At 44.9% G+C, this 21,097-nt stretch overlaps 1 protein-coding gene across 1 annotated transcript; it reads right to left on the minus strand.

Annotated features, from left to right (window-relative positions):
* Positions 1–183: 183 nt before the first annotated feature.
* LOC311268355 (uncharacterized protein) lies at positions 184–20,997 on the minus strand. The gene is made up of 43 exons (XM_084371958.1): positions 20,859–20,997; positions 18,978–19,326; positions 18,563–18,733; positions 16,187–16,343; positions 14,774–14,801; positions 14,438–14,537; positions 13,376–13,408; positions 13,198–13,290; positions 13,053–13,116; positions 12,837–12,935; positions 12,363–12,506; positions 12,101–12,196; positions 11,890–12,008; positions 11,590–11,742; positions 11,316–11,489; positions 10,998–11,171; positions 10,241–10,355; positions 9,954–10,150; positions 9,734–9,855; positions 8,301–8,370; positions 8,005–8,165; positions 7,744–7,852; positions 7,259–7,390; positions 6,973–7,179; positions 6,686–6,823; positions 6,480–6,603; positions 6,143–6,314; positions 5,491–5,703; positions 4,982–5,126; positions 4,529–4,735; positions 4,295–4,399; positions 4,045–4,197; positions 3,660–3,908; positions 3,344–3,556; positions 3,042–3,254; positions 2,712–2,873; positions 2,289–2,417; positions 2,025–2,113; positions 1,771–1,894; positions 1,447–1,655; positions 1,247–1,355; positions 996–1,168; positions 184–406 (listed from the first exon to the last, which is right to left on the minus strand). The coding sequence occupies exons 1-43, from the start codon at positions 20,918–20,920 to the stop codon at positions 397–399; spliced, it is 6,066 nt and encodes a 2,021-aa protein (XP_084228084.1). The 5' UTR covers positions 20,921–20,997; the 3' UTR covers positions 184–396.
* Between the last annotated feature and the right edge of the window lie 100 nt (positions 20,998–21,097).

Raw genomic sequence — 21,097 nt, forward strand, 5'->3', positions numbered from 1 at the left:
GAGGAGACGGAGAACGAGGCTCCTCCTCCTGCAGCTCCACCGAGTTCTCCTTGATGGCGCTCCTCCGGCTGATGCTCCCTCCCAGCCCCAAGCTCCTCATGCTGCTGCCGCCGCTACTGCTCCGGGGACTGGGGCTGCCGAACACCACCTCGCTGCCGCCGCCGCCGCCGCCACGCCTGGGAACACCCGACACATCAGGAGGAAGAGACACAGGAGGAAGAGGAGGGTGAGAAGGAGATGAAGGACAGAGAGAGAACAGAGAGCAGCTGTTGCAAAGCTAGATTTTGTTTAAAGTTGAAGCCCCTGAAATCTGCAGCAGGTGTAAACCGGAGGGATGAGGAAGTAAAAAGCCCGCTGAGGAAGAGGAGAATATTCCCAGGAAGCTTTGAGGACAGATCAGTAGTGTCTGAGGACAGGTGTGAAACAGGACATGGAAGGAGGAAGAGGAAATGTAAAAATCACAAATGATCTCAGGCCTTCACAGACACGACAAAGGGTTCATCACACAGACTTCAAGATGAACGTCGTTTGTATCGTTGCAGAAGTTTACGACTGCAGGTGGAACTGACTCTCCGTCAGCACGGAGGGAGGAGACGACGACGTCTGATGGAGATTTAAGTTCATTATATTGCTTTTTACTTTTGAATTGTAGCATTCAATCAGTAAGCTGTATATGGAAATTAAAGACAATCTAGATTACTCGATAACAACTCTTAAAAACCCAAAGTTAGCAGTCTTTATATTTTTAACATAAACCTTCTTGATAAATGTTGTTTCTGCCTGAACAGGAGCTCAAGCTCAACTTCATTATTATAGATTTTCTTATAGAAAACACTTTGATTATATTTTATGTATCTGTATTTTTCTGAATGTCTACATGACTGATCAGATAGTAAAAACCAGTCATGCAGATTTCCTAACTGATCGGTGATTTGTTGTGACTTGTTTTTCAGGCTCCGTCTTCCACACTCGGATCCCAGCCGGCCCGTCAGTACCTCAGCTTGCTGCGGAGTGAAGACACCTCTCTGTTCAGAGTGTCGTTGGCCTCGCTCGACTCCTCCAGCTCCCTCTGCAGTTTCCTGCGAGCAGCTGCGACGCGCTGGGCCTCCTCCTCCGCCTCCTCCAGCTGATGCTTCAGCTGCTTCACCCGCACGTTGCCCTTCTCCGCCTGCGCGGAGCAGAGACATGTTTTACTGAAGGCACGATCAATGACAGTAAAGTGACGTCTTCTTGGCTTTGCTGTTACCTGGTCTTTGTACTGCTGCGCCTGCTTCCTCTCATCCTCCACCTGGATGGTTAAATCCTTCAGTTTCTTCTCTTTCTGACGCAGATTCTTGGCGTTGGCCTGACGCTCCCTACACGACAGAATGGTCCAAACATTTAACCGTTGTGAGTCTTTTTTCTGTGTTTCAGCTCAGATTATTTCACCATTTCTCTTCGTTGTACCTGCTCTCGATCTCCAGCTGCTCCTCCACCTCTCTCAGTTTGGCCTCGAGGGCGGCGATGGAGGATTTGAGCTTGGAGCGGCCCTGTCCCTCGATCTCCTGCAGTTTGGCCTTCAGCTCTCGGTTCTGTCTCTCCAGCTGCTGCCTGGATCCCTCCCTGGTCTGAGAGGAAGATCTCTCTGCTGCCAGCTCGGCACCCAGCTGGTCCACCTACACAACCCCATGAAAGAAACATTAAGAGAAAGGAACATTTGCTGTGGAAACATCAGTTTAGTCCTCTCTCTCTAGACAACTTCAGGCCCCCTCATGTCCACCCTGGACCTACCAGCTGCTGGCTCTTCCTCAGCCGGTCGTTGAGACTCTCCACGTTAGCCTGCTCTTCCTCCAGCTCCTCCTCCAGCTGGCTGATCTTCGTGTCCATGCGGCGCTTCTCATCAGACAGCATTGATCTGGACGGAGGGAGGAGGGTAGAGAGACGAGATGAGGGAAGAGAAGTCCTTCTTTTATAGGCTTTTCCACTCACAATAATATCGATCACCTGTATTAATAACGTAAATGTTAATAAAATAAGACACTCACTTTCCGGAGGAGTTACTGGCCAGTTCTTCTGCCAGCTCGTCTCTTTCTGTCTCCACCTGCTTGCGAGCTCTCTCAGCTGCTGCCAACATCTGGACAGAGAGACAGAAGAAGGACAGACGGACAGGAGGAGGATGATGGTGAAATTAATGAGGAAAGAAAGACAAATGAACTTTTAGTAGCTGAAAGAAATCCTTGTAGGAAGTAATGAGGAAATAAAAAGACATTTTCAAAACTAAATGTTTGATAGGTGACGACTGGCTTCACCTCGTGCAGCTGGACGACGTCGGCCTCCATGACCTTGGATCTGCGCTCGGACTCCCGGGCTGAAGCCAGGACCTCCTTCTGGGCTGCACGCGAGTCCTCCAGCTCCCTCTGGAGCTCCTTCATCTGGCCCTGTGAGGAGAGCGGAGGAGGTCATGCAGCGGTTCAACTGGTCTTTAAAGCAGCTACCGGGAACTCGTGAGAAAGAGGCATCACATTGTGTTTCTTCTTCTATAAACACAGCTGATGAGGCGATGAGGTCATGTACCTTGTTGTGATTATAAGACCAAGTACTGTAACAGACGTAACCACTTTGAGGAAGTCCTTCGTGTTTTAAAATACAAAAATCCAGCTTCAGTTTCTCGTATTGTTTCTCATCAATTGAAAGATATTGATTGTTGTAAATAATTGCTTTAATGTGCCGACCTGGATCTTGCGCAGCTGCTTGATTGCTTCGTCGCGCCCCCTGCTGGTGGCCTCCAGCTGGTCCTCCATGTCCTTCAGCTCGCCCTCCAGCTTCTTCTTGCTGCCTGACGCTTGACCTCGCTGCTTCCTCTCCTCCTCAAGCTCCGCCTCCAGCTCACGCACCTGTCGGAGAGACAGCGGGGAGGGAGGTTCGTCATTTCGTAAACACACACCGTCTTTTCTCTTTAGTTTGATTTCATCTTAGAAAATAATGAGGGTGGACCATTACAAAGACTCCACCTCCTGTAGCACCATCAGGTCTTACATAACCAGGAGTAGGTTGAACTCCACCTGTTTGAGGAGCTGCTTCCTCTTCTCCTCGCCCATCTCATCGCGGGCGTGCAGCTCCCTCTCATGCTGAGCTCTCAGCGCCTGACTGTTGACCTCCAGACGCAGCTTGGCGTCCTCAGCGACCTGCAGCTCGTCCTCCAGCTCCTCCATCTGTGTTCGCATCTCGTCCACGATGCCCTCCAGCCCACGCTTGGCCTTCTCCAGGTCATGGACCTGATGGAGGACAAAATTAAGACGAGGTCAGAAATGAAGTCGACCTCTGTAATAAAAGGGTTCGTTGACGTTCAGATGTTTCCTCTTACGTTCTTTCCCACGTCATCCTTGGAGCTGATGAGGTCCTCCATCTCAGCTCGGAGGCTCTTCATGTTCTTCTCCGCCTCCTCCAGAGTGTTCTGGCTGTCATCCAGCGCTCTGGCGAGGGATAACACCCGCGTCTCCTTCTCCCTCACATCTGCCTCTGCTCGATCACGCTCGTCTGCAATCTTACTGGACACTGCACGCTCCTCCGCCAGCATCTGACCAGCACGAGGACAAAGAACACGGAGGTAAAATGTCAAAAATCAGAGTACATTGAAATTTTCACTGCACTTCAGCAGTCTTCCAAATTTGCGGTGAGACCTGATCAAACTTCTTCTGCTTCTTCTCCAGGTTGGAGACGAGCTGCCGCTGGCTGTCCAGGTCCATGAGGATGTCCTCCAGCTCCTGCTGCATGCGGGTGCGGCTCTTCTCCAGCTTGTCGTAGGCGGAGGCCTTCTCCTCGTACTCGCTGTTGGCTGCATCCAGGTCGCGCTGCAGGCGCTTCTTACTCTCCTCCAGCATCTCCACCGTCCCCGACATCTCGTCCAGCTTCTTCTTGTAGTCGGACAGCTGACGAAGGGCGAAACAGGGTTTAGAGGAGTTTGTCATGTTCTTAAAGAGTGCTTGAAAATTAACTACTACTACTTTTAGGTTTTTTAACACCACAGATTTGTCTCTCTCACGTGACCTCCTCTAAGTTACTGACCTGCATGTTGAGGCTGGAGACCTGCCTCTCCACGCTATGTTTGGCCTCAGTTTCCTCCTCCAGCTGCTCCATCAGGCTGTTCCTGTCATCCTCCATCTGACGCAGACGTCCGGACAGATTCAACTTCTGACGGGTCTCCTCTGACAGCAGCTCCTGGAGGAGGAAGACGAGGAGGTGAGGAGAAAGGTGTCGGTCGTTATTCACAGGACTCGAGCTATATAATCAGGTGTGTGTTGGTGGTGTCGCTCACCTGAGCATCCTGGAGCTGGGAGGTCAGAGCGGAGACGTCTTTACTCAGCTTGATGTTCTTTCCCTCCGCATCATTCAACACACTCGTCACACTGTCCAGCTCCACCTGGCAGAGACGAGGAGAGAGATGGAAGAAAGGTCCATTACTCTCTCTTCTCACAGTATAGATGGTTCCTCAGATTTCCTCAGATTTATCTGGAACACAATTTGAATCTGACGAAGCGTCATGACTCACCGTCATCTTAGAGACTCGCTCGCCCAGCTCAGTCCTCTGCCGCTCACTCTCGTTGAAGCGCGAGTGCAGGTCGTTCAGCTGACCCTCCACCTTCTTCTTCTTGTGCTCCACGTCCTGCTTGGCGCTGGCGAGGGATCGCAGGTCAGCGCTCAGATCTGCCGTTTCTTTCTCCAGAGACTGCTTGGCTTTCTCCAGACCGGCTCTCACCTGGATAAAGAGACGAGCTGCTGAGTGAGCGACATAGTCGGTCTCTGAGTGGTTTTAAAATGACGTACAAGTGAACTCATCACAGCATAGCAGGTGAAAACGCTTTAATACCCAAGGATTATTCACAGTAACAGCTGTTTCTCGAGAAAAAAGACGCTGATAATACATTTTTTAAATATTATTTTAATTGATGTGAGCACCACAAACTAAATATTTCTGATGTGATGCAGTTTGGATGGACTCTACCCTCTTGGCCTGCTCCAGCTGCTCACTGAGCTCCTCCACGGCCTGGCTGTGTTTCTGTCTCAGGTCCTGGACTTGAGCCTCGTGGCTCCGCCCCTCGTCCTCCATGGTTTTCTTGAGCAGGGTCACCTCCTGCTCACGCTTCGCCCTGCAGGACACATGTACACGAAACATCACCACAACACATCCAACAGCAACACAGCCTCGAAGTTCGGCTTACAAAGTCCAAGTAACTTTACACCTTCTCAGAAAGAACTTTGCACATTTTACACAGTCGACATTTAGACTAAATTATTTCAGATTTGTTCTAAATGAAGAAAAAATAAAAGTTAACAAATGCAAACAAAAAAAAAATCTGACCCTCCACCAGTTTTAGACACACTTCATTTCTTTTGAGCCAAAGAAAAAGCTTGTTTTTGTAAGACACTAGCTTGCACAGTTGGTCAAACACTTATTATAACGTGTGGATCAATCAGAGGTCGTATATGTAGGATCCAATCGATCATACAGACCGTAGCTCTTGCTGGGCGGCCGTGGTATCCAGGCTGTCCTCCAGCTCGGTGCGTAGAGCATTCAGCTCGTCTCCGAGATCCCGGCGAGCCGCCTCCACCTTCCCCCTCGCCGCCCTCTCTGCCTCCAGGTCCTCCTGCATCTCTTGAAGGAGAGCCTCCAGCTCCCGAACCCGCTTCATAGCCATCCCTCGCTGATTGCTCTCGTCCTCCAAGCTGTGGACACGGAAAATAAACGTTTATAGTTTCTACTATCTTTACATCTGTTTTTATTTCAGAAGATTAATTCTTTCTTCAGTCGCAGCTGTGATATTGAGGAGAACTTTATTATTTTGTGTCATCAGCTGTGAGGACATAAGCAGGGTTAGCTACGACTATACTCAGGAAATGTGCTCGGTATGTTTATTTTGCTCTGTTGAGTTTCAGCAAGTTTGTCTACAGTTTGAAAGTATTAGAAGTAAAAGTGTATTTTCTAATAATTTTATTTTTCCACCAGAATTTTATTCCTTTATTCCTTTTATGCTGTAATACTGTGAGATTCGTGAGTGCCACCCTCTGGAAAAGCATTTTTAACTCTGCTGCTGCTGAGGCTCTCAGAATCGCTAAAACTGTCAGATGTCATCAACATAATCTTCTTATGTTAGGTTCATCTTACCGGGCCTGTGTGGCCTGGAGCTCCTCTTCCTTGGCGGCTAGCTGGGCTCGGAGCTCGTCGAGTTGGGCCTGCAGGTCGGCGTACTGCTCCTGGAGGTCGCCCAGCTCCGCCTCCACCTTCCTCTTAGCCTTCTCCACGTCCTGACGACCCTTCTCCTCCTTCTTCATACGTACTGCACACACAAAGTCAACAGACTCTTCATAAAAGCTATTTAAATGTTCATTAATTCAAAATTACAGGTAAAGCTGGACTTTTCGTTATTTACAAAAGGTGGTCAAACGGTTAATAGACTTGATTTGCTCTTCTGAATTTCAAAGACTTGGTGGTGCCGACTGACCCTCGAGGTCAGAGATCATGGACTCGTGTTTGGCCTTCAGTTTGGTGAGATTCTTGGACTTCTCCTCCTCCTCTGCCAGGTTGGAGCTCATATCAGCCAACCTCTCCTCCAGCAGCTTTCGCTCCTGCAAACAACACAACACGTTAGAAAAAATGTGTGTGTTGTGTATTAAAGAACGACCACAACACAAAACTGTGTCTTTCTACCTTCTGCAGCTTGATATTCTGGTCCTCCATGAGCAGAACGTCCTCCTCCAGTTTCTTGACTTTTCCCTCCACGGCCACTTTCTCCAGCTGCAGCTTCTGACGAGCGTCTTCCTCCTCGGCTATGTGGGCCTCCATGAGCTGCAGACAAACATCATGTGTGGTCAAACTATAGGTTGAAAATAAAGGAGAGCTAGAGCAGAAAAATGTACTTACATCTCAGCTAGAAGAGAATCATCTGACAAACATAAAGTAACTACAACTACTACTAATAATAATAATGTTTCCACCTGCAGCTGCTGCTCCATGTCCTTCCTCTCCTGCTGCAGAGAAAGGCTGCGCTCCTCCTCCTCCTCCAGCCGGGCCTCCATCTCATGCAGCACCTCCTCCAGCTCCTGCTTCTTGGCCTCCAGTCGCACCCTCATCTCCTCCGACTCGGCATACAGCTCCGTCTCCGCCTGAAGCTTCGACTCCAGCTGGGCTCGCTCCTCCAGCAGCTACAAACACAGACTTCTGTCATTTTTAAGAAATGTTAAAATGTGACAAACAAGATTAAAACATGAATGTGTGCATCACCTGTGTGTGTTTCTGGGAGATGTCCTTCAGCTCGGCCTCGGACTTCGCTGCCACCTCTTTCGCTGCCTTTAGTTCCTCCTCTTTCTGGCCCATCTCTTCTTCCTGTCTGGTGACCTGCAGCAGCGGCTTCACCTGAACCACGACCAGACACATCCTCAACTCAGACATGGATTCTCTTCGGTTGTGTAAATGGTTAGCGTGCTAACTTTAGCATTTAGCCAAATCACAGCTCATGTTAGCATGCTAAAGTTACACTAAAATGCTAACGTGCGACCTCATATGGGCAGCAAGTATTTATTGCATAATATTAAGGATACTGTGATAAATTAAAGTGTGTAATGTGTCGGACAGACAGAAAACTTGTGCACGTCTCTTTTTTAACTAGAGTTGTATCTGTCAGCTTGTTTTTTATTACAGTATTATCATTTTGTAAATCATAATTAACTGGTATTACATTAAGAAAAGTTAAATATTGTGTGTGTGACCTTGGTGAAGAGCCTCCACCACTGCCAGTTCTTGAGTTTGAGGTAACAGGCGCAGTTCCTCTGGATGACCTTCATGGCGGTCAGTTGCTGCTGACGTTTACTGAAAGCCCTGAAAACGCACACAAAGCGAGATAAGACGCAGGCCTGTGTATATCTGTGTGTGTGCAGATGTTAATTTTTGTGCACTGGGACCACAAAAGGCTGTAAAAGATATTCGGAAACACTTTGTTCAAATATCAGCGTCCGGTCTGTCTCTCTTACTTGCGGGCCAGGAAGCCTCTTGCTTGTCCCTGGAAAGCAATGATGACGACGGTCAGTTTGAGATCTCGCTCCTCCTCCAGCTGAGCCAAAACTCCCGTCCTGAAGAACATCTTACTCTGACCGATACGATACAGGTTCGTATCCAGATCCAGGTGCTTCACCTGGAGGAGAGGAGGAGACAAGAAGGACAGAAGAGGAGTGAAACAGAAACGTCTGCTCCTTGAACTCCATTTTTATATAATTTTGTTACAGTAACTTCATTTTTGAATGACACGTTCATTAAAGTTTTGGCTCACCATCAGACAGCAGGCCTGCTTCCCGTCCATGAAGCCCTTCGGGATGGCGTTGGCAGCCAGAATCTCATATCTGTAAACAAGAAAAGCATTTAACGAAACATCAAACGATCAGGAACACAAATCTACACTTGGCTGTTTAAAACGAGTGCTGGTGTCATTACAAAGACACGAATGATCTGATGCTTTTATGTCACAATTAAACTACATTTTGAATTAAAGCTGCAAGCAGCGATGGACGGGCCCTCGCCCCCCCACATACGTTGGGCCGTGGCGCCGTCGGAGGGCGGAGGCAGAGGGCGAGTTTGTCCACTATGTGGCCCGAGAGCTCACCCATCAATTATATGTCATGTTGTAATGTATGATTTGGAGAAAACAGCCTGTGAATGTCATGTAAACTGGATGATGTTTGTCGTCAGCACATAGCTGAGCGAAAGATAGCGCCTCAGTGAGCTTCTGTCAGAAATGCATGTATGTGTTGTGTGAGAGAAAGTGTGTGTGTGTGTGTCTTTTGGTTTCACTTCTGTTTTGTTGTGCTTGCTTTTATTGTGTGAAGCTCTTTGTGCTACATTGTATTTGTATTAAATGTGCAATATAAATGACGTGTGATTGATTGATATCAGACTGACCCACAACACAACGTAGCCACCTAGTGGACAGTTTGTGTCCAACACACACCACACACTGACATGGCTCCTACAATGGCCAAGCATTGAAAGTTCAGACTGTCATGTCCACCAGGAATAACGTAGGCGAAAGCTTTTTACCACTTTTCATCATCAAGGTATGAGGTGTGAAGGCAGTCAAGCCGTTCTTTCGTCATTTAGCAATAAAAGCGCCACCTATTGGCCGAGTTGGCAACGACAACAGATTATAACATTTTTCGCCAGGTGGGACATATATTCCAAGTTTGGTGAGTTTTGGGGGATGTTCAGGCAGTGAACAATGCGATCATTTGGGACAAAAAATGATCACTACACAAACAATAGGGTCCTTGCAGGTTCCCTGCTCGGGCCATAGTTAAGTTTGTTGTGATCCGGATGAAACCACACTCAAAATAATCTGATGGTAAATTCAGCTGATGCTTTTGATTATTTTATTTTGAAAGTTTTAAATGGAAAGTTTGCTTTTTGTATTTTTTGTCTTGACGATTGGTGGAGAATCATGAGTGTTCACTGCCCCCCCAGTGGTTCCAGTCAGGAACTACAATACAACATTAAAATTAATGGTTAAAAACATTCATCCACTGCAAACTCTATCCACAAAAGGTAATGTGCATTGCAGGGGAATTATTTACTTGGTGCCAGAGTTCATACTGTTTAATGACATAATCTGTCTCATTAATACAGATTTAATATCAGTGCAAACACAGCTGAGAATAAAGTTATTGAAACCTCTAAAGAGGTGAATAAAACGTCCTCAGACCGTTTCCTCACCTCTGCCTGAACTCCTGGAACACGATGCGGTTGGGGAATCCCTGCCTGCAGATACGGATCCCCTCCAGCACCCCGTTACACCTGAGCTGCTCCAGCACCAGGTTGGAGTCCATCTTCCCAGCCTGCAGCACAGCAGCAGACCCGACAAAATGAATGTACAGACTCACTCAGTCTCTACTCACTTCACTTCACTTTAATGTAAAGAACAAAGGCGACCGACCCTCTTCTCGTGGTTGGGGATGATGCAGCGGACAAAGTTGGGCTGCGTGTTGTGCAGAGTCGTCATCAGTTTGCCCAGAGACTCTTTGTACAGCTGACCCACCGTACGAAACATCCCCTTCTTAGACTTGGTGGAGGCCACCGGCGCTGAGCTCTCCGACATCTTGGTCATGGTATCCAGACCCACCACTCGGTCCGCTGACACGGAGGACAAACACAGGAGAGATTAATATCCAATCATCGTGACGGGAGACACGTGGTGAAACTGTCTCGACATGGAGGACTGACCGTCTTTCCACATGTCCTGGATGAAGTTGCTGGACGAGTTGTTGAGCAGAGCGGTCACGTTGTCGTTCAGAGGATCCATGTTCTTAGTCAACCAGTTAGCTGCGTTATAGTCGACCTGGAAACGTAAACAAAAAGCCACGTTTGTTGATGACAATCATGAAAACAAAATGATCGAACGATAAGGCTGACATATTGATTTTTAGTCAACAAATCCTCTTAAAAGCCTCAATACTTTCTGACTTTCTGTCTGAAGTTCCAAATGAAGATGTAGTTTCATTTTTAAAAAAGTAATTTCCTAAAAACAGCTGCTCACTGAAGTTCATGGAGGATTGAAACGGCAAAAATCTAAATAAATGGCTCAATAAATAGTGAACGCATTAAAATAAATGAATGAATTTATCAAATGTGACATAAATTAATATTTCTGGTTTAATTTGCTTCTGTATTTATTTATATTTTAATTAATGCCCCAATTTATTTACTTTCCCCTTTGTTTTATTATTTTATTAATTCTTTTTTTATGTAGTAATTTATGTTTAATTATATTGCAAATTGCAAAAAGAAAATAATGCAGTATAAATAAAATGAATTAAAAAATGAATAAATTAAATGTGGAAGTAAATAAATACATTTTGTCAGTTTCAGTCCTCCATAGTAGTTGTTATATTGTCCATTATTATTATTATTATTATTATTATCATTATTATTATTATGTTAGGGTGATTGTCTCCTTCCTGCAGCCTTCAGGGATGCTCACCTTCCCAGCGTAGTGCAGAACACTGAACATCAGTTTGTCTTTGTGCTGTTTGGGTTTGGAGAACTTGGTGTGACCCGTGTGTGTGTTCAGCAGTTTGTCCACGAAGGAAACATCAGTGGCTTTGGGGAACCAGCACTCCTCGTCCAGCAGGGCCAGGATGCCTGGAGGGTTGTTCTGCAGGACAGTGAAGAACAAGAGGATATATTTTATCTACAGTTTCCTCGTTTAACTGTTTGGATACGGGGACTGTTCAGGTGTCGGTTTCATGAATATCATAGCGAAAGCGAGGTTTATAGTGAACGTGCAGCCCGTCCTCACCGGTCTCTCGATGAGCTCGATGCAGGGCAGCAGGTCGAGGCCGAAGTCGATGAAGTTCCACTCGATGCCCTCTCTCTTGTACTCCTCCTGCTCCAGGATGAACATGGTGTGGTTGAAGAGCTGCTGCAGACGCTCGTTGGTGTAGTTGATGCAGAGCTGCTCGAAGGAGTTGTCCTGAGGCGGAGAAACGTCGCAGCGATCGAGTCAGCGATCAGAAAACAACAGAAACATACAACTGAGTATTTACATGTTTGTTTTTTTAGTGAGAGTTCACCTCAAAGATCTCAAAGCCAGCGATGTCCAGGATGCCCAGGAAGGAGGACGACTGCCTCTTACTCTTATCCAGCGTCTTGTTGACTCTGGCCAGGATCCAACGAAACAGCCGCTCGTACATCGCCTTAGCCAGAGCCTCCACCGCAAAATCAGCCTGGAGGAGGCGCAGGAGGAGGACGGAGGGAGACAGGAGACAGTTTTTGTTATGATTCATTTCAGGGTGACTTTATAGCTCTCTGTTGCTGCAACAGAAGGAGGGAAATGTTATTTTCTGTCTTCATGAGCTGTGGTTTGCTGTTACCTGCTGCTTGGTCTGCGCCTTCTGCACCACCTCCCTGCCCACTTTGATCCTGGGGGTGAGGATGGCGCGGGTGAAGTCGGTGACATTGATGCCCTGCAGGTGACACACCTTCTGGGCAGCTGGAGTTGATGGGTGACAAGAGACAGAGAACCCGTCAGGGAGGTTCAGAGGTTAACTTGCAGTGGTGCTGTTGGTGTTTTAAAATGGTTACCGGTGTTGTCGGGCATGGTCGCCTGCTCGCTGTTCCTCTCCTTCTCAAACTTGATGTTGCCCAGCTGGAGCACAGTGGACACCACCTTAAACATCCCTGCAGCGACGAAGACGATCAAGATGGTGCATTAAAGTACAATTCTCATGTGTTACAGATGTCTGAAAGACTTTTTCAAGTAATAAAATGGTAATTTAAGACACTGAAAGTGGTTAAATTACACATAGCAGCCTGTTAAGATGAAGATAGCTGGAGCAGTTGGTACCTATTCTCTCTTCCTCAGTGAAGCCCATGATCTCCATGGCCTCCAGAGTCTCATCAAACATGATGTCATCCTCCTGACCGGGGATCTCCACGTGTCCCGCTATCAGGAAGCGATAGCAGCCGAAATCCTCCAGCAGGAGCTCCTCTACACACAGACAACATCAGTATCAGTTTCATCTTCGACAGAGATATCAGGACGTGTTTAACCGAGCTTATCAGACACACTGGAATCAGGAGAAATGCCAGAACCATGTCAGTGTTTCACTACATATATCTGCACCTTCAGAGTTTATAGCAACATGTATTTGTTTCTTTTTTGATTGAGCTAATCTGAAAGTTTCCACCTGCTAACACCGATCTGTGCACTAGACGTTCAAATCCAAAACTCTCGGGGATGACAGCCAACGAGGTAAAGACTCTCTGAGCCCAGTAAATCTTGGATAAGAGGTGTGTTTATGTTTTGTTTCTTGCTCACCTCTCATCTTGTCTTTGGCTCCTGCCACCATGTAATAGAAGATGTGAAAGGCTCTCTCTGTGTTGGCCTGACGAATACAGCGGGACTTCTCCAAGAGGTCTGATTGGGTCAGGAGAGGGTTAAGCAGATAACCACGTCTGTTTTCAGTTAATATTTCATTCCTGTTTAATTCGTTCATAATTTAGTGAACAAATTTCATCTAGAAAAAAAGGATACAGGTGTCAATATTCGCTCCAACAATGTATCCGGTCACATCGAAGTTGAGCTTGATGAACTTGCCCTGAAGAAAGAGGAGACAGCTACATTAAATCCACAGAGAGGAAAGTTCAACATAGTTTTACTAAACTGATTAAAAACGTACAAATCGTGAGGAGTTGTCGTTCTTGATGGTTTTGGCGTTTCCAAATGCCTCCAGGATGGGATTAGCCTGCAGCAGCTGCTTCTCTAGCTCCCCCTACAGCCCATAGCAAGGTTACACATCACTACTCCATATATTCAGTGTATTCAGCAAAATCTGAAGTATGAGATGTTATACTCACGTAGGCCAGAGATCCCGCCTGCTGCTGCTGTTGCTGGAAGAAGCAGGAAAACAAACTGGTTAGAAGGTCAACGAACCCTCAACTTTTTCCGTCTTCGTTGAGAAGACGCCGCTTTTAGCATTTCCCCAAAATTGGCCTCCCGCATGACAGCTCGAGATGCAGCGGAGCGGCAGGGCCAGAGGTCAAGCGTCAATAAATCTTGGCTAAACAAACCACAGATAGTTCTTCGTTGGATTAAAAGCAGCTGAGCGAACAGCGGCTGCAACTTCTAATCACATTATGGAGGATTTGTGGGAAAGATATGAAGAGCTGGCACGACGATGATGATCTCCTCTAAGTATAGAGCCTCTCCATTAATAGCACCTGTTTAACTGATGCTGCTTAAAATCTTCAGTCAGCGTTGTGAGAAAAGTCAGAAGCCCCAGCAGCAACAACAAAGTCTGTCCTTACCTTAGCCACAGCGGCAGCCACTGACTCCTGTCATGTACAGTGGAATTAATATAATTTAATATTTGTGATAAAACTGAACACTAAAAGATCAACTAAAACACTGGATATCATCACGTTTCACATTTCAAACGGTACACATTGTCCAAACATAATAATGATCAATAGTTTTCTTCATTTTTATGATTTTTTATGAATTATTTTCATGTTTGGATAAATTCTACACTTTAATATGATGATAACCAAACTTTTAGCGGTTAAGTTTCCTAATATCTAGAGCAGCTTTAAGCTAACATTAAAAAACATGGATAATCTAAATAAATTATCATCGGGCTGACCAGAACTTCCAGTAAAACGGTTGCAAGTGCGTTGAAATTAACCCTGAACCACATTTTTATTCCATATTTGTTAGTTTTGTTGGTATGATTGAGCGAGTACTCGACTGAAACGAGTATCCAGTACAGATAAAGTACTTTTTTTTAAAAGCCTCATTTTAAATATGAGTGTCAGCCGAGTAAAATGTGTCAATATCAATATTGTAATGTAAAAATGATTAATATCATAATTAACTTCTATTTTGCAATTTGTTCATTCAAGATCCATGTTTCTACTCACAGGATTCACATCCTTCTTTCCTTTGTGTGAGGAGGCGACGACGGCCAGGTACTGAATCACCTTCTTGGTGTTTTCTGTCTTTCCTGCTCCGGACTCACCTCTGTGTGACAGAGCAGATATCTCAACATGTATCAGGAAACACACTCGCACTGTGGGGACAGAGTGTAAATCCCCCACGATGCACATCATTCAGCTTGAGGCTTAAAACTTGGTTTATGGTTAAGAAGTCTCCAGGGAGTGAATGTAGGTCAATCCGTGTGTGTGTGTGTGTGTGTTTGCTCACATGCAGGGTACAGTGTGATGGAAAAAGGTTAAGTCTTGTATGTTTTGACTCACGTGCAGAGAATGGACTGATCCTCACGGTCTGTGGAGAGAGAGCGAGATGTTAAAAAAGGGGCTATGATGTGAGATGTTGACCGAGCTGAACTCGTTAGTTGAAGCCAAGCTGAACCGACCAAACATGAACTCCGCTCGGACACGAAAGCAAAATGGCTTCGAAAAATCTCGTTCAGAGGGAGATTAGCCTCCATCGCTCATATCTTCTAAAAATAGCAGGTGGATGCAGGGCTCCATCGCTGTAATCTGGTCTCCCTGCTCCATGTATGGCCATTCCTGAGCCGAGTGGAAAGTATGGAGTTGGTCTGAGGTCACCGGTGGACCATCCGGAGACGAGACGGCACGCTCTGAGGCTTCAGCCAGGGGCTGCCACCGTCTGACTGTTATCTAACCACTTTCATTTCATAATTGTACATGCGTGTGTGTTTGCTGTTTCATTAAGTACTGAATAGAGCTAATTTACCACTGTTCCTTACATGAAACACAACAGGGCTTTCACATATTTTGCTTCGGAGGTTAATTGTGCAATAAATCAGCAGCGCTCTCCAGAACTGTACAGTAGTAACAGTAGCAGTAGTTGTAAATCATTGGATACAAGATAAATATATTATTCATGGGAGTGTATGAGTTAATACTTGTTTTCTGACTTCTCTGTGCCGTCTTTTGAGAATGTCATTATTGAGTTTTGGGGTACAGGTTCACTGTTTATTCTCTTTTTTGACTTGTTTATTAAAGCTTTTCTTTTACTGTTTGTTTTCTTTTGTTTCTACAAGTTTGAAATATAAACATATAAATAATATATCTAGAAATGAAAAAGAATAAAAACATGAAACTAGTTAAAGCCAATGACTGCAGCATTGCACTACATGTAAAATAGCTTCTTTTGAAAAAAGGGTACTGCAGCAGTTTAGAGTCAGAGCTACAGACTAACTTTCCCAGCGCATGCTGCACCAGTTTTGTGATCTTTACTCTACAAAACTCAGTAATATGACAATACGCCACTAGTTTTACAGTGTATTGATGTTTTCCCCCCTGAACTAATTTGATTTGCTGATTTCAGACCAGAGAAAATGATGCTAGCATCCACACAAGGTGAGCGACATGACGTTATGTGTGACAGAGTAAAGCTTCCTCCAGTCATCCCCTCCTCCCCCCGTGCTGATGGAGCAGAACGCTGCAACGCTGTTTTGCTGTGAAGCTCCAGAAATGTTTTGTGGACTTCACCTGACTTTCCATCAGGATTCTTATTTTTGGGTGAACTTTTCCTTTAATTACATGAAGTTAACAACTGCCTAGGATTACCAAAATGTTAACAACAAACACACACACACACACACACACACACACACACACACACACACACACACACACACACACACACACACACACACACACACACACACACACACGGACCTTGCATCATGTTCCTGTAGGCGTTGTCTGTGATGGAGTAGATGTGTGGCGGCACCTCGTGGCGTTTCTTGCCCTTATACATCTCGATGATCTTTTCGGAGTAGATGGGCAGCATCTTGTAGGGATTCACCACCACGCAGAACAGACCCGAGTACGTCTGTGGAGACAGGAAACATCATCGCCACCATCATCATCATCACTTTACATCATGACATCAGAGCAGTTGGGCAACTTTACAGTGATCTTTAACTGTTTTTAAGTACTAACGGCATGAGTTTTTTGTTGCATAATTGCACAATGGAGGTAAACAGTAGTAGCAAGACAGCAGATCACATTTATGACCTGTGAGCTTTTGTTTTGCTATTCAATTTATTCGTTTTTATCCGAAAAAACAAGCACGGACCAACTAGTAATGAAAGAAAGACACAGAAGACTGTGACGTGCCAGATAAATGTCCCTCTCCAGCTTCTCATGTCTCTCTGGGAACCGACTTTGCGGGTTGTGAATCAATTTATTTGGGTTGAAATGCTCTGAATGGTTCAAAATTAGGTGCACAAAACGGAAAACAGAAGCCGCTCCATGTTGGGGGACTCTATAATGTTCCAGAGGGTTTCGGTTTATATTGAGAGTTAAGTGTATGAGACGTTTTTGGCTCTCAGATACTGTCTGCTCATATATGGACTGGAGGGACTGCAGCTCTTAACTTGCAGTCATGGCAGTCTGTAATAAATGCATCAGCTTGGGTTTTAATTTTACATCCCGTACCTTATTAGACTTTGTCAGACTGACTGAAAAAATAAAAACGTAAGCTGTTGATCCTCCCGGTACATCCTGAGTCTGTGTGGAGGGCAGAGTGTCTGCACAAAGACCTCGAACAAGGACCGAAAGAGTGGAGTCGGTGTGAACTCCAGGTTTAATAAGGAGAAATTAGAAGCAGGTCTGTTGTCGCCCGCTGACCTCAGATCAAGTCGCTTCTGTTCAAGTAGGTGTAATAGTGCTGACGTGTTTTCTTCAGGTTGAAATGTTTAAATGCTTGAAAATAATATTCTTCATTGTTTTGCAGTTAACTTATCCAGAGCGTTTGGTGCGCTGACTTTTAAAAGGGAGAACACAAAGATCCATAGGTCATTTCTAAAATTAAATATTATGTCATAAAACTGGAATCTAAGTTGTTGTGTTCAAAGTGTAATAAAGGACACTAATATTAAGTAGCGTTGCAATGATTAGTCGATTAGATTCTAGAGTTAAACTATTTTGATAATTGTTTCAGCCATTTCTCAAGCAAAAACGTCAAACACTTGCTGGTTTCCAGCTTCTTAAATGACTCTTTTTAGACTCTTGTTTGGACAAAAGAGCGATTAATTAATTGATTATTTGATAATGAAAATGGTCAGCTGCCAATACACAGCAGGTTTATGTTTGGAATCTAAATAAAATTTACTTTTGGCTCCTTAAAGCAACAAAAAATAACTAATATACTGACACTTTGGGTCGGCAGCTCGGGTCTACAGTCAGTCTTTGATAACCTGGGTGGTCCAGGAAGTTACATTGTGTTGTTTTATTGTCTATAACATCTGTTTTCTATTGACTTGCAAACTTCTGCTCAAATCTTTCACTTTAAACACCTCAAACTATTTCTGAGGAAACCTAAGACAAACATTTAGTTTGAGCTTATGCTCTGTTCCAGTTTTCTATAGACTTATAGAAAAAGGAAAGCTCCTGGGCTGACTTACAGCTTACAGTACTCGCACAGAGCCGATGAAGAAGTTACAAAGACTTTACTAGTTAGCTCATCACAAAAGGTCAAAACTGACACTGTAGAAGGAACTGAATGACACTTCTTCCAGAACTTGGCTGTAATTGATCATTTTTATTTGCAATTATTTGTTTTTTATTCCTCTTCTTTCCTCGATTCTTCCAAAAAACTAAGGATTAATTTGCTAAATGGACTAGCACTTTTTAATGCTACTGACTAAAGCGCTTTACAACCCGAACCACATACACCCATTCACATATAATGACAGGGGCTGCCATACAAGGGGCCGATCTACTCATCAGGGGCAACGACACAACGCTGTTTATCCAAAGCCTCTCTGATGGGACAGCTATCAGGGGCAATTTGGGATTTAGTATCTCGCCCAAGGATCTTCAATAGCGTTAGAGCTTGTGCCTTTAAAACTCTAAAGATATGTTTTAAAAAGAGAATAAGGTTCAGGTTAAGATTACAATTAAAGGCTCGGGAATGCATTGTGGGGGTCCTCTCAAATATAGCAGTACAAGCGTGTGTGTGTGTGTGTATGTGTGTGTGTGTGTGTGTGTGTGTGTGTGTGTGTGTGTGTGTGTGTGTGTGTGTGTGTGTGTGTGTGTGTTCCTCACATAGATCAGGCTGGAGAAGTATCTCTCTCGCAGGTTGTGGAGGACGGAGGCTTCGTTGAGGAAGGTGAGGGCGGCCATGTCCTCCACCTTGCTGAACTTGGGCGGGTTCATCTTCTGGATGTCGTCTTTGTTCACCGTCATCTTCTGGCCGTTGGAGAGCTCCACCAGCAGCTGCAGCCACAGTGATTGTTTTACCATAACTTCTCTTTCAAACTTAATAAATGTTGTGTTGATATCAAGCAGCTCGGTGCGATTTCTTTAAGTTAGCTTTACTGACAATAGTTTAATCTTGTGGAGACCTTAACATCCAGATCAAGAAAGCTGCTGAATAACATAAACACTCCCCAAATTAAAATTCAAACAGAGATGCTGCAGCAACATCTGACAGTGATGACATCATCAAGGTGTACGTTACCTGGTCTCCCTTCTCCTCCTTCACGCTGGCCGTCTCGAAGCCCTCCCTCTCTGACGGCACCCACACCATCTTCTTGGCCGCCCAGTCGGCCTGCGCCAGCCCGCTGTTGCGAAAGTCATTTTCCAAGAAGAGGAACTTGTTGTCGTCAGCGGCCGGGTCAGCCATGTTTGAACCGTCACCGTCAGTGGTCGAGTCAGGCGTGCGGTCAGCAGCGTCGCCGTCGGAGTCGAGCGCTGGTGGTTCAGAGGCGGTCGAGCTGACGTCTGGATCGTCACTGGGGACTGGGTCAGCCTCAGGTGGGATAATGGGAGTCGAGTTGACCTCTGACCTCGGTTTGACCTCTGGACTGCTGTTATTACAGACGACAGAAATTAAAATCTAAAAAGTTTATGTACACAATTAAAAAAACATGTTAAAGAGTGTGTTTTAGGTGCTAGTTAGTTAAATTGTCCCTAACTGACTGACTTCCTGAGTGTAACTCTGCCTGCTGTGGTCGGATCATGAAAAACAATTAATAATTAGGAAAAAACATTATAAGCAATTTTCTCATCATCTTGCAGGACAAATTTAGTCTTCAGCGGGCCAGATGTGGCCCACGCGCCCCACTTTGGGCAGCTCTGCTTTTAAAAACAGAGCCAGGCCAGCTTTTTCACCTGTTTACAGCCTTTATGCTAAGCTAAGCTGATTAGCTGCCCGCCCCGACATCAGAGTGGTTTCAATATTTTCATCCAACTCTGGGCAAAAAAAAAGCAAGTAAGTGTCTTTCTCAAAATGTCCACATGAAGTCCATGTTGAATTTATGCAGCCAGATGTTTCCTTCATTAATTTATTAAACCTTTAAGTCGATAAAAAAACTTGAGAGCTGAAGAAATCAACCAAGTTTCTTTCATAACATTGGATATTTACGCCTCAGGTCCTGGACATATATCCATATTATAGCGTTATTATAGCATGAGAATCTATATTGTCTTAAATTTTGAATATCGTTTTATGGTGATATCTCATCAGTGTCGTCTTTTCCTGGTTTAAAAGGCTCATCACAGTAAAGTGACGTAATTTTATGAACTGACAGGACTGTTTTTCTAATATTGTCTTTACCAACTTAGTCATTATCTCCACATTATTGATGATTATTCATCAATAATGTCTTCTTTGTGAAAGTACCAAGTGTCATCCGCACAATACTGACACAATATCGATATCGAGGTATTGTAATACAGCCTAAAAATATCACAAAGTTAAAGTTTAGAGAAATCTTTAGTTATTATTATCTATCAAGAGTTTAATCCTCACCAGCTAATCTTCCTCAGGACGGTGTGGTCCGGTTAATCAGATTTGATTGACAGCGCTGGAGACAGAAAACTGTCAACCCATTTTGATTCAACGCCAAAGCAATTCTGGATTTAAAGAACAAAATACCACATAACTTCAGTCACAATCTCTCAGATGTAAGTAACCGTCACACCGCTCTTTCTTTGCACATCCTCACAGAACAGAGGATTTCTTCTCTTCCTCCGTCTCCGACTCCGACTGTTGCCTCTCACTCAGATCATTTACATTTGGTTTGAGCGAGCTGCCTGACAGATTACCGCTGGCACATTTCCCTAGATTTGCAATCAGCTACTTACTCACTTATCCTCGTCTGTGTCTCTTCACGCGGGTCACAAGGCTGCTTTGACCTCCCATTGAACAGCAGGCAATAAAACATGAAAAGCAGCACACAGATAAACCCTATAATCAAACAAGAGAGCTGCCATGCTGGAATGCCCATGTTTGGCTAACCCTTTGCTCCTGGTAGCCTGGTAGCCCAAAGAGGGATGCTAGGGACTTAGCAGGCATACTACCTTATAAGGTGCAGCTCATGTGTCCAGCCAAGCTTACCGTTTACACCAAAATGGTGACATGTCACAAGGTGCGTCCATGTGTGGCCGTGGGCAACACATGGACAGGTATGTGAGCAGAAATCAATATGAAGCATCTCTAATGAAGATTTACTGAGATGTGTGATGCTTTGAGTGGATTTAAGTCACTTCACACATCATGTTGATTATTAAAAATGTCATCCTGGAGCTTTTTTAACCCTCTGACATCCCTTACAGAGCTCCAGAATAATGCAACAG

The sequence above is a fragment of the Pagrus pagrus genome, assembly GCF_965226575.1.
Source record: "Pagrus pagrus genome assembly, chromosome: 13".
Taxonomy (NCBI): domain Eukaryota; kingdom Metazoa; phylum Chordata; class Actinopteri; order Spariformes; family Sparidae; genus Pagrus; species Pagrus pagrus.

Bases quoted from the DNA above. Each gene is read 5' to 3' on its own strand.
- LOC311268355 (XM_084371958.1), bottom strand. From the start codon at position 20,920: ATGTGTTGCCCACGGCCACACATGGACGCACCTTGTGACATGTCACCA. The intron at 13,409-14,437 runs GTGAGTAGAAAC...TGCTTCTTCCAG, and splicing joins GAAAGAAGGATGTGAATCCT to CAACAGCAGCAGCAGGCGGG. The intron at 1,656-1,770 runs GTAGGTCCAGGG...GGGGTTGTGTAG, and splicing joins TGAGGAAGAGCCAGCAGCTG to GTGGACCAGCTGGGTGCCGA.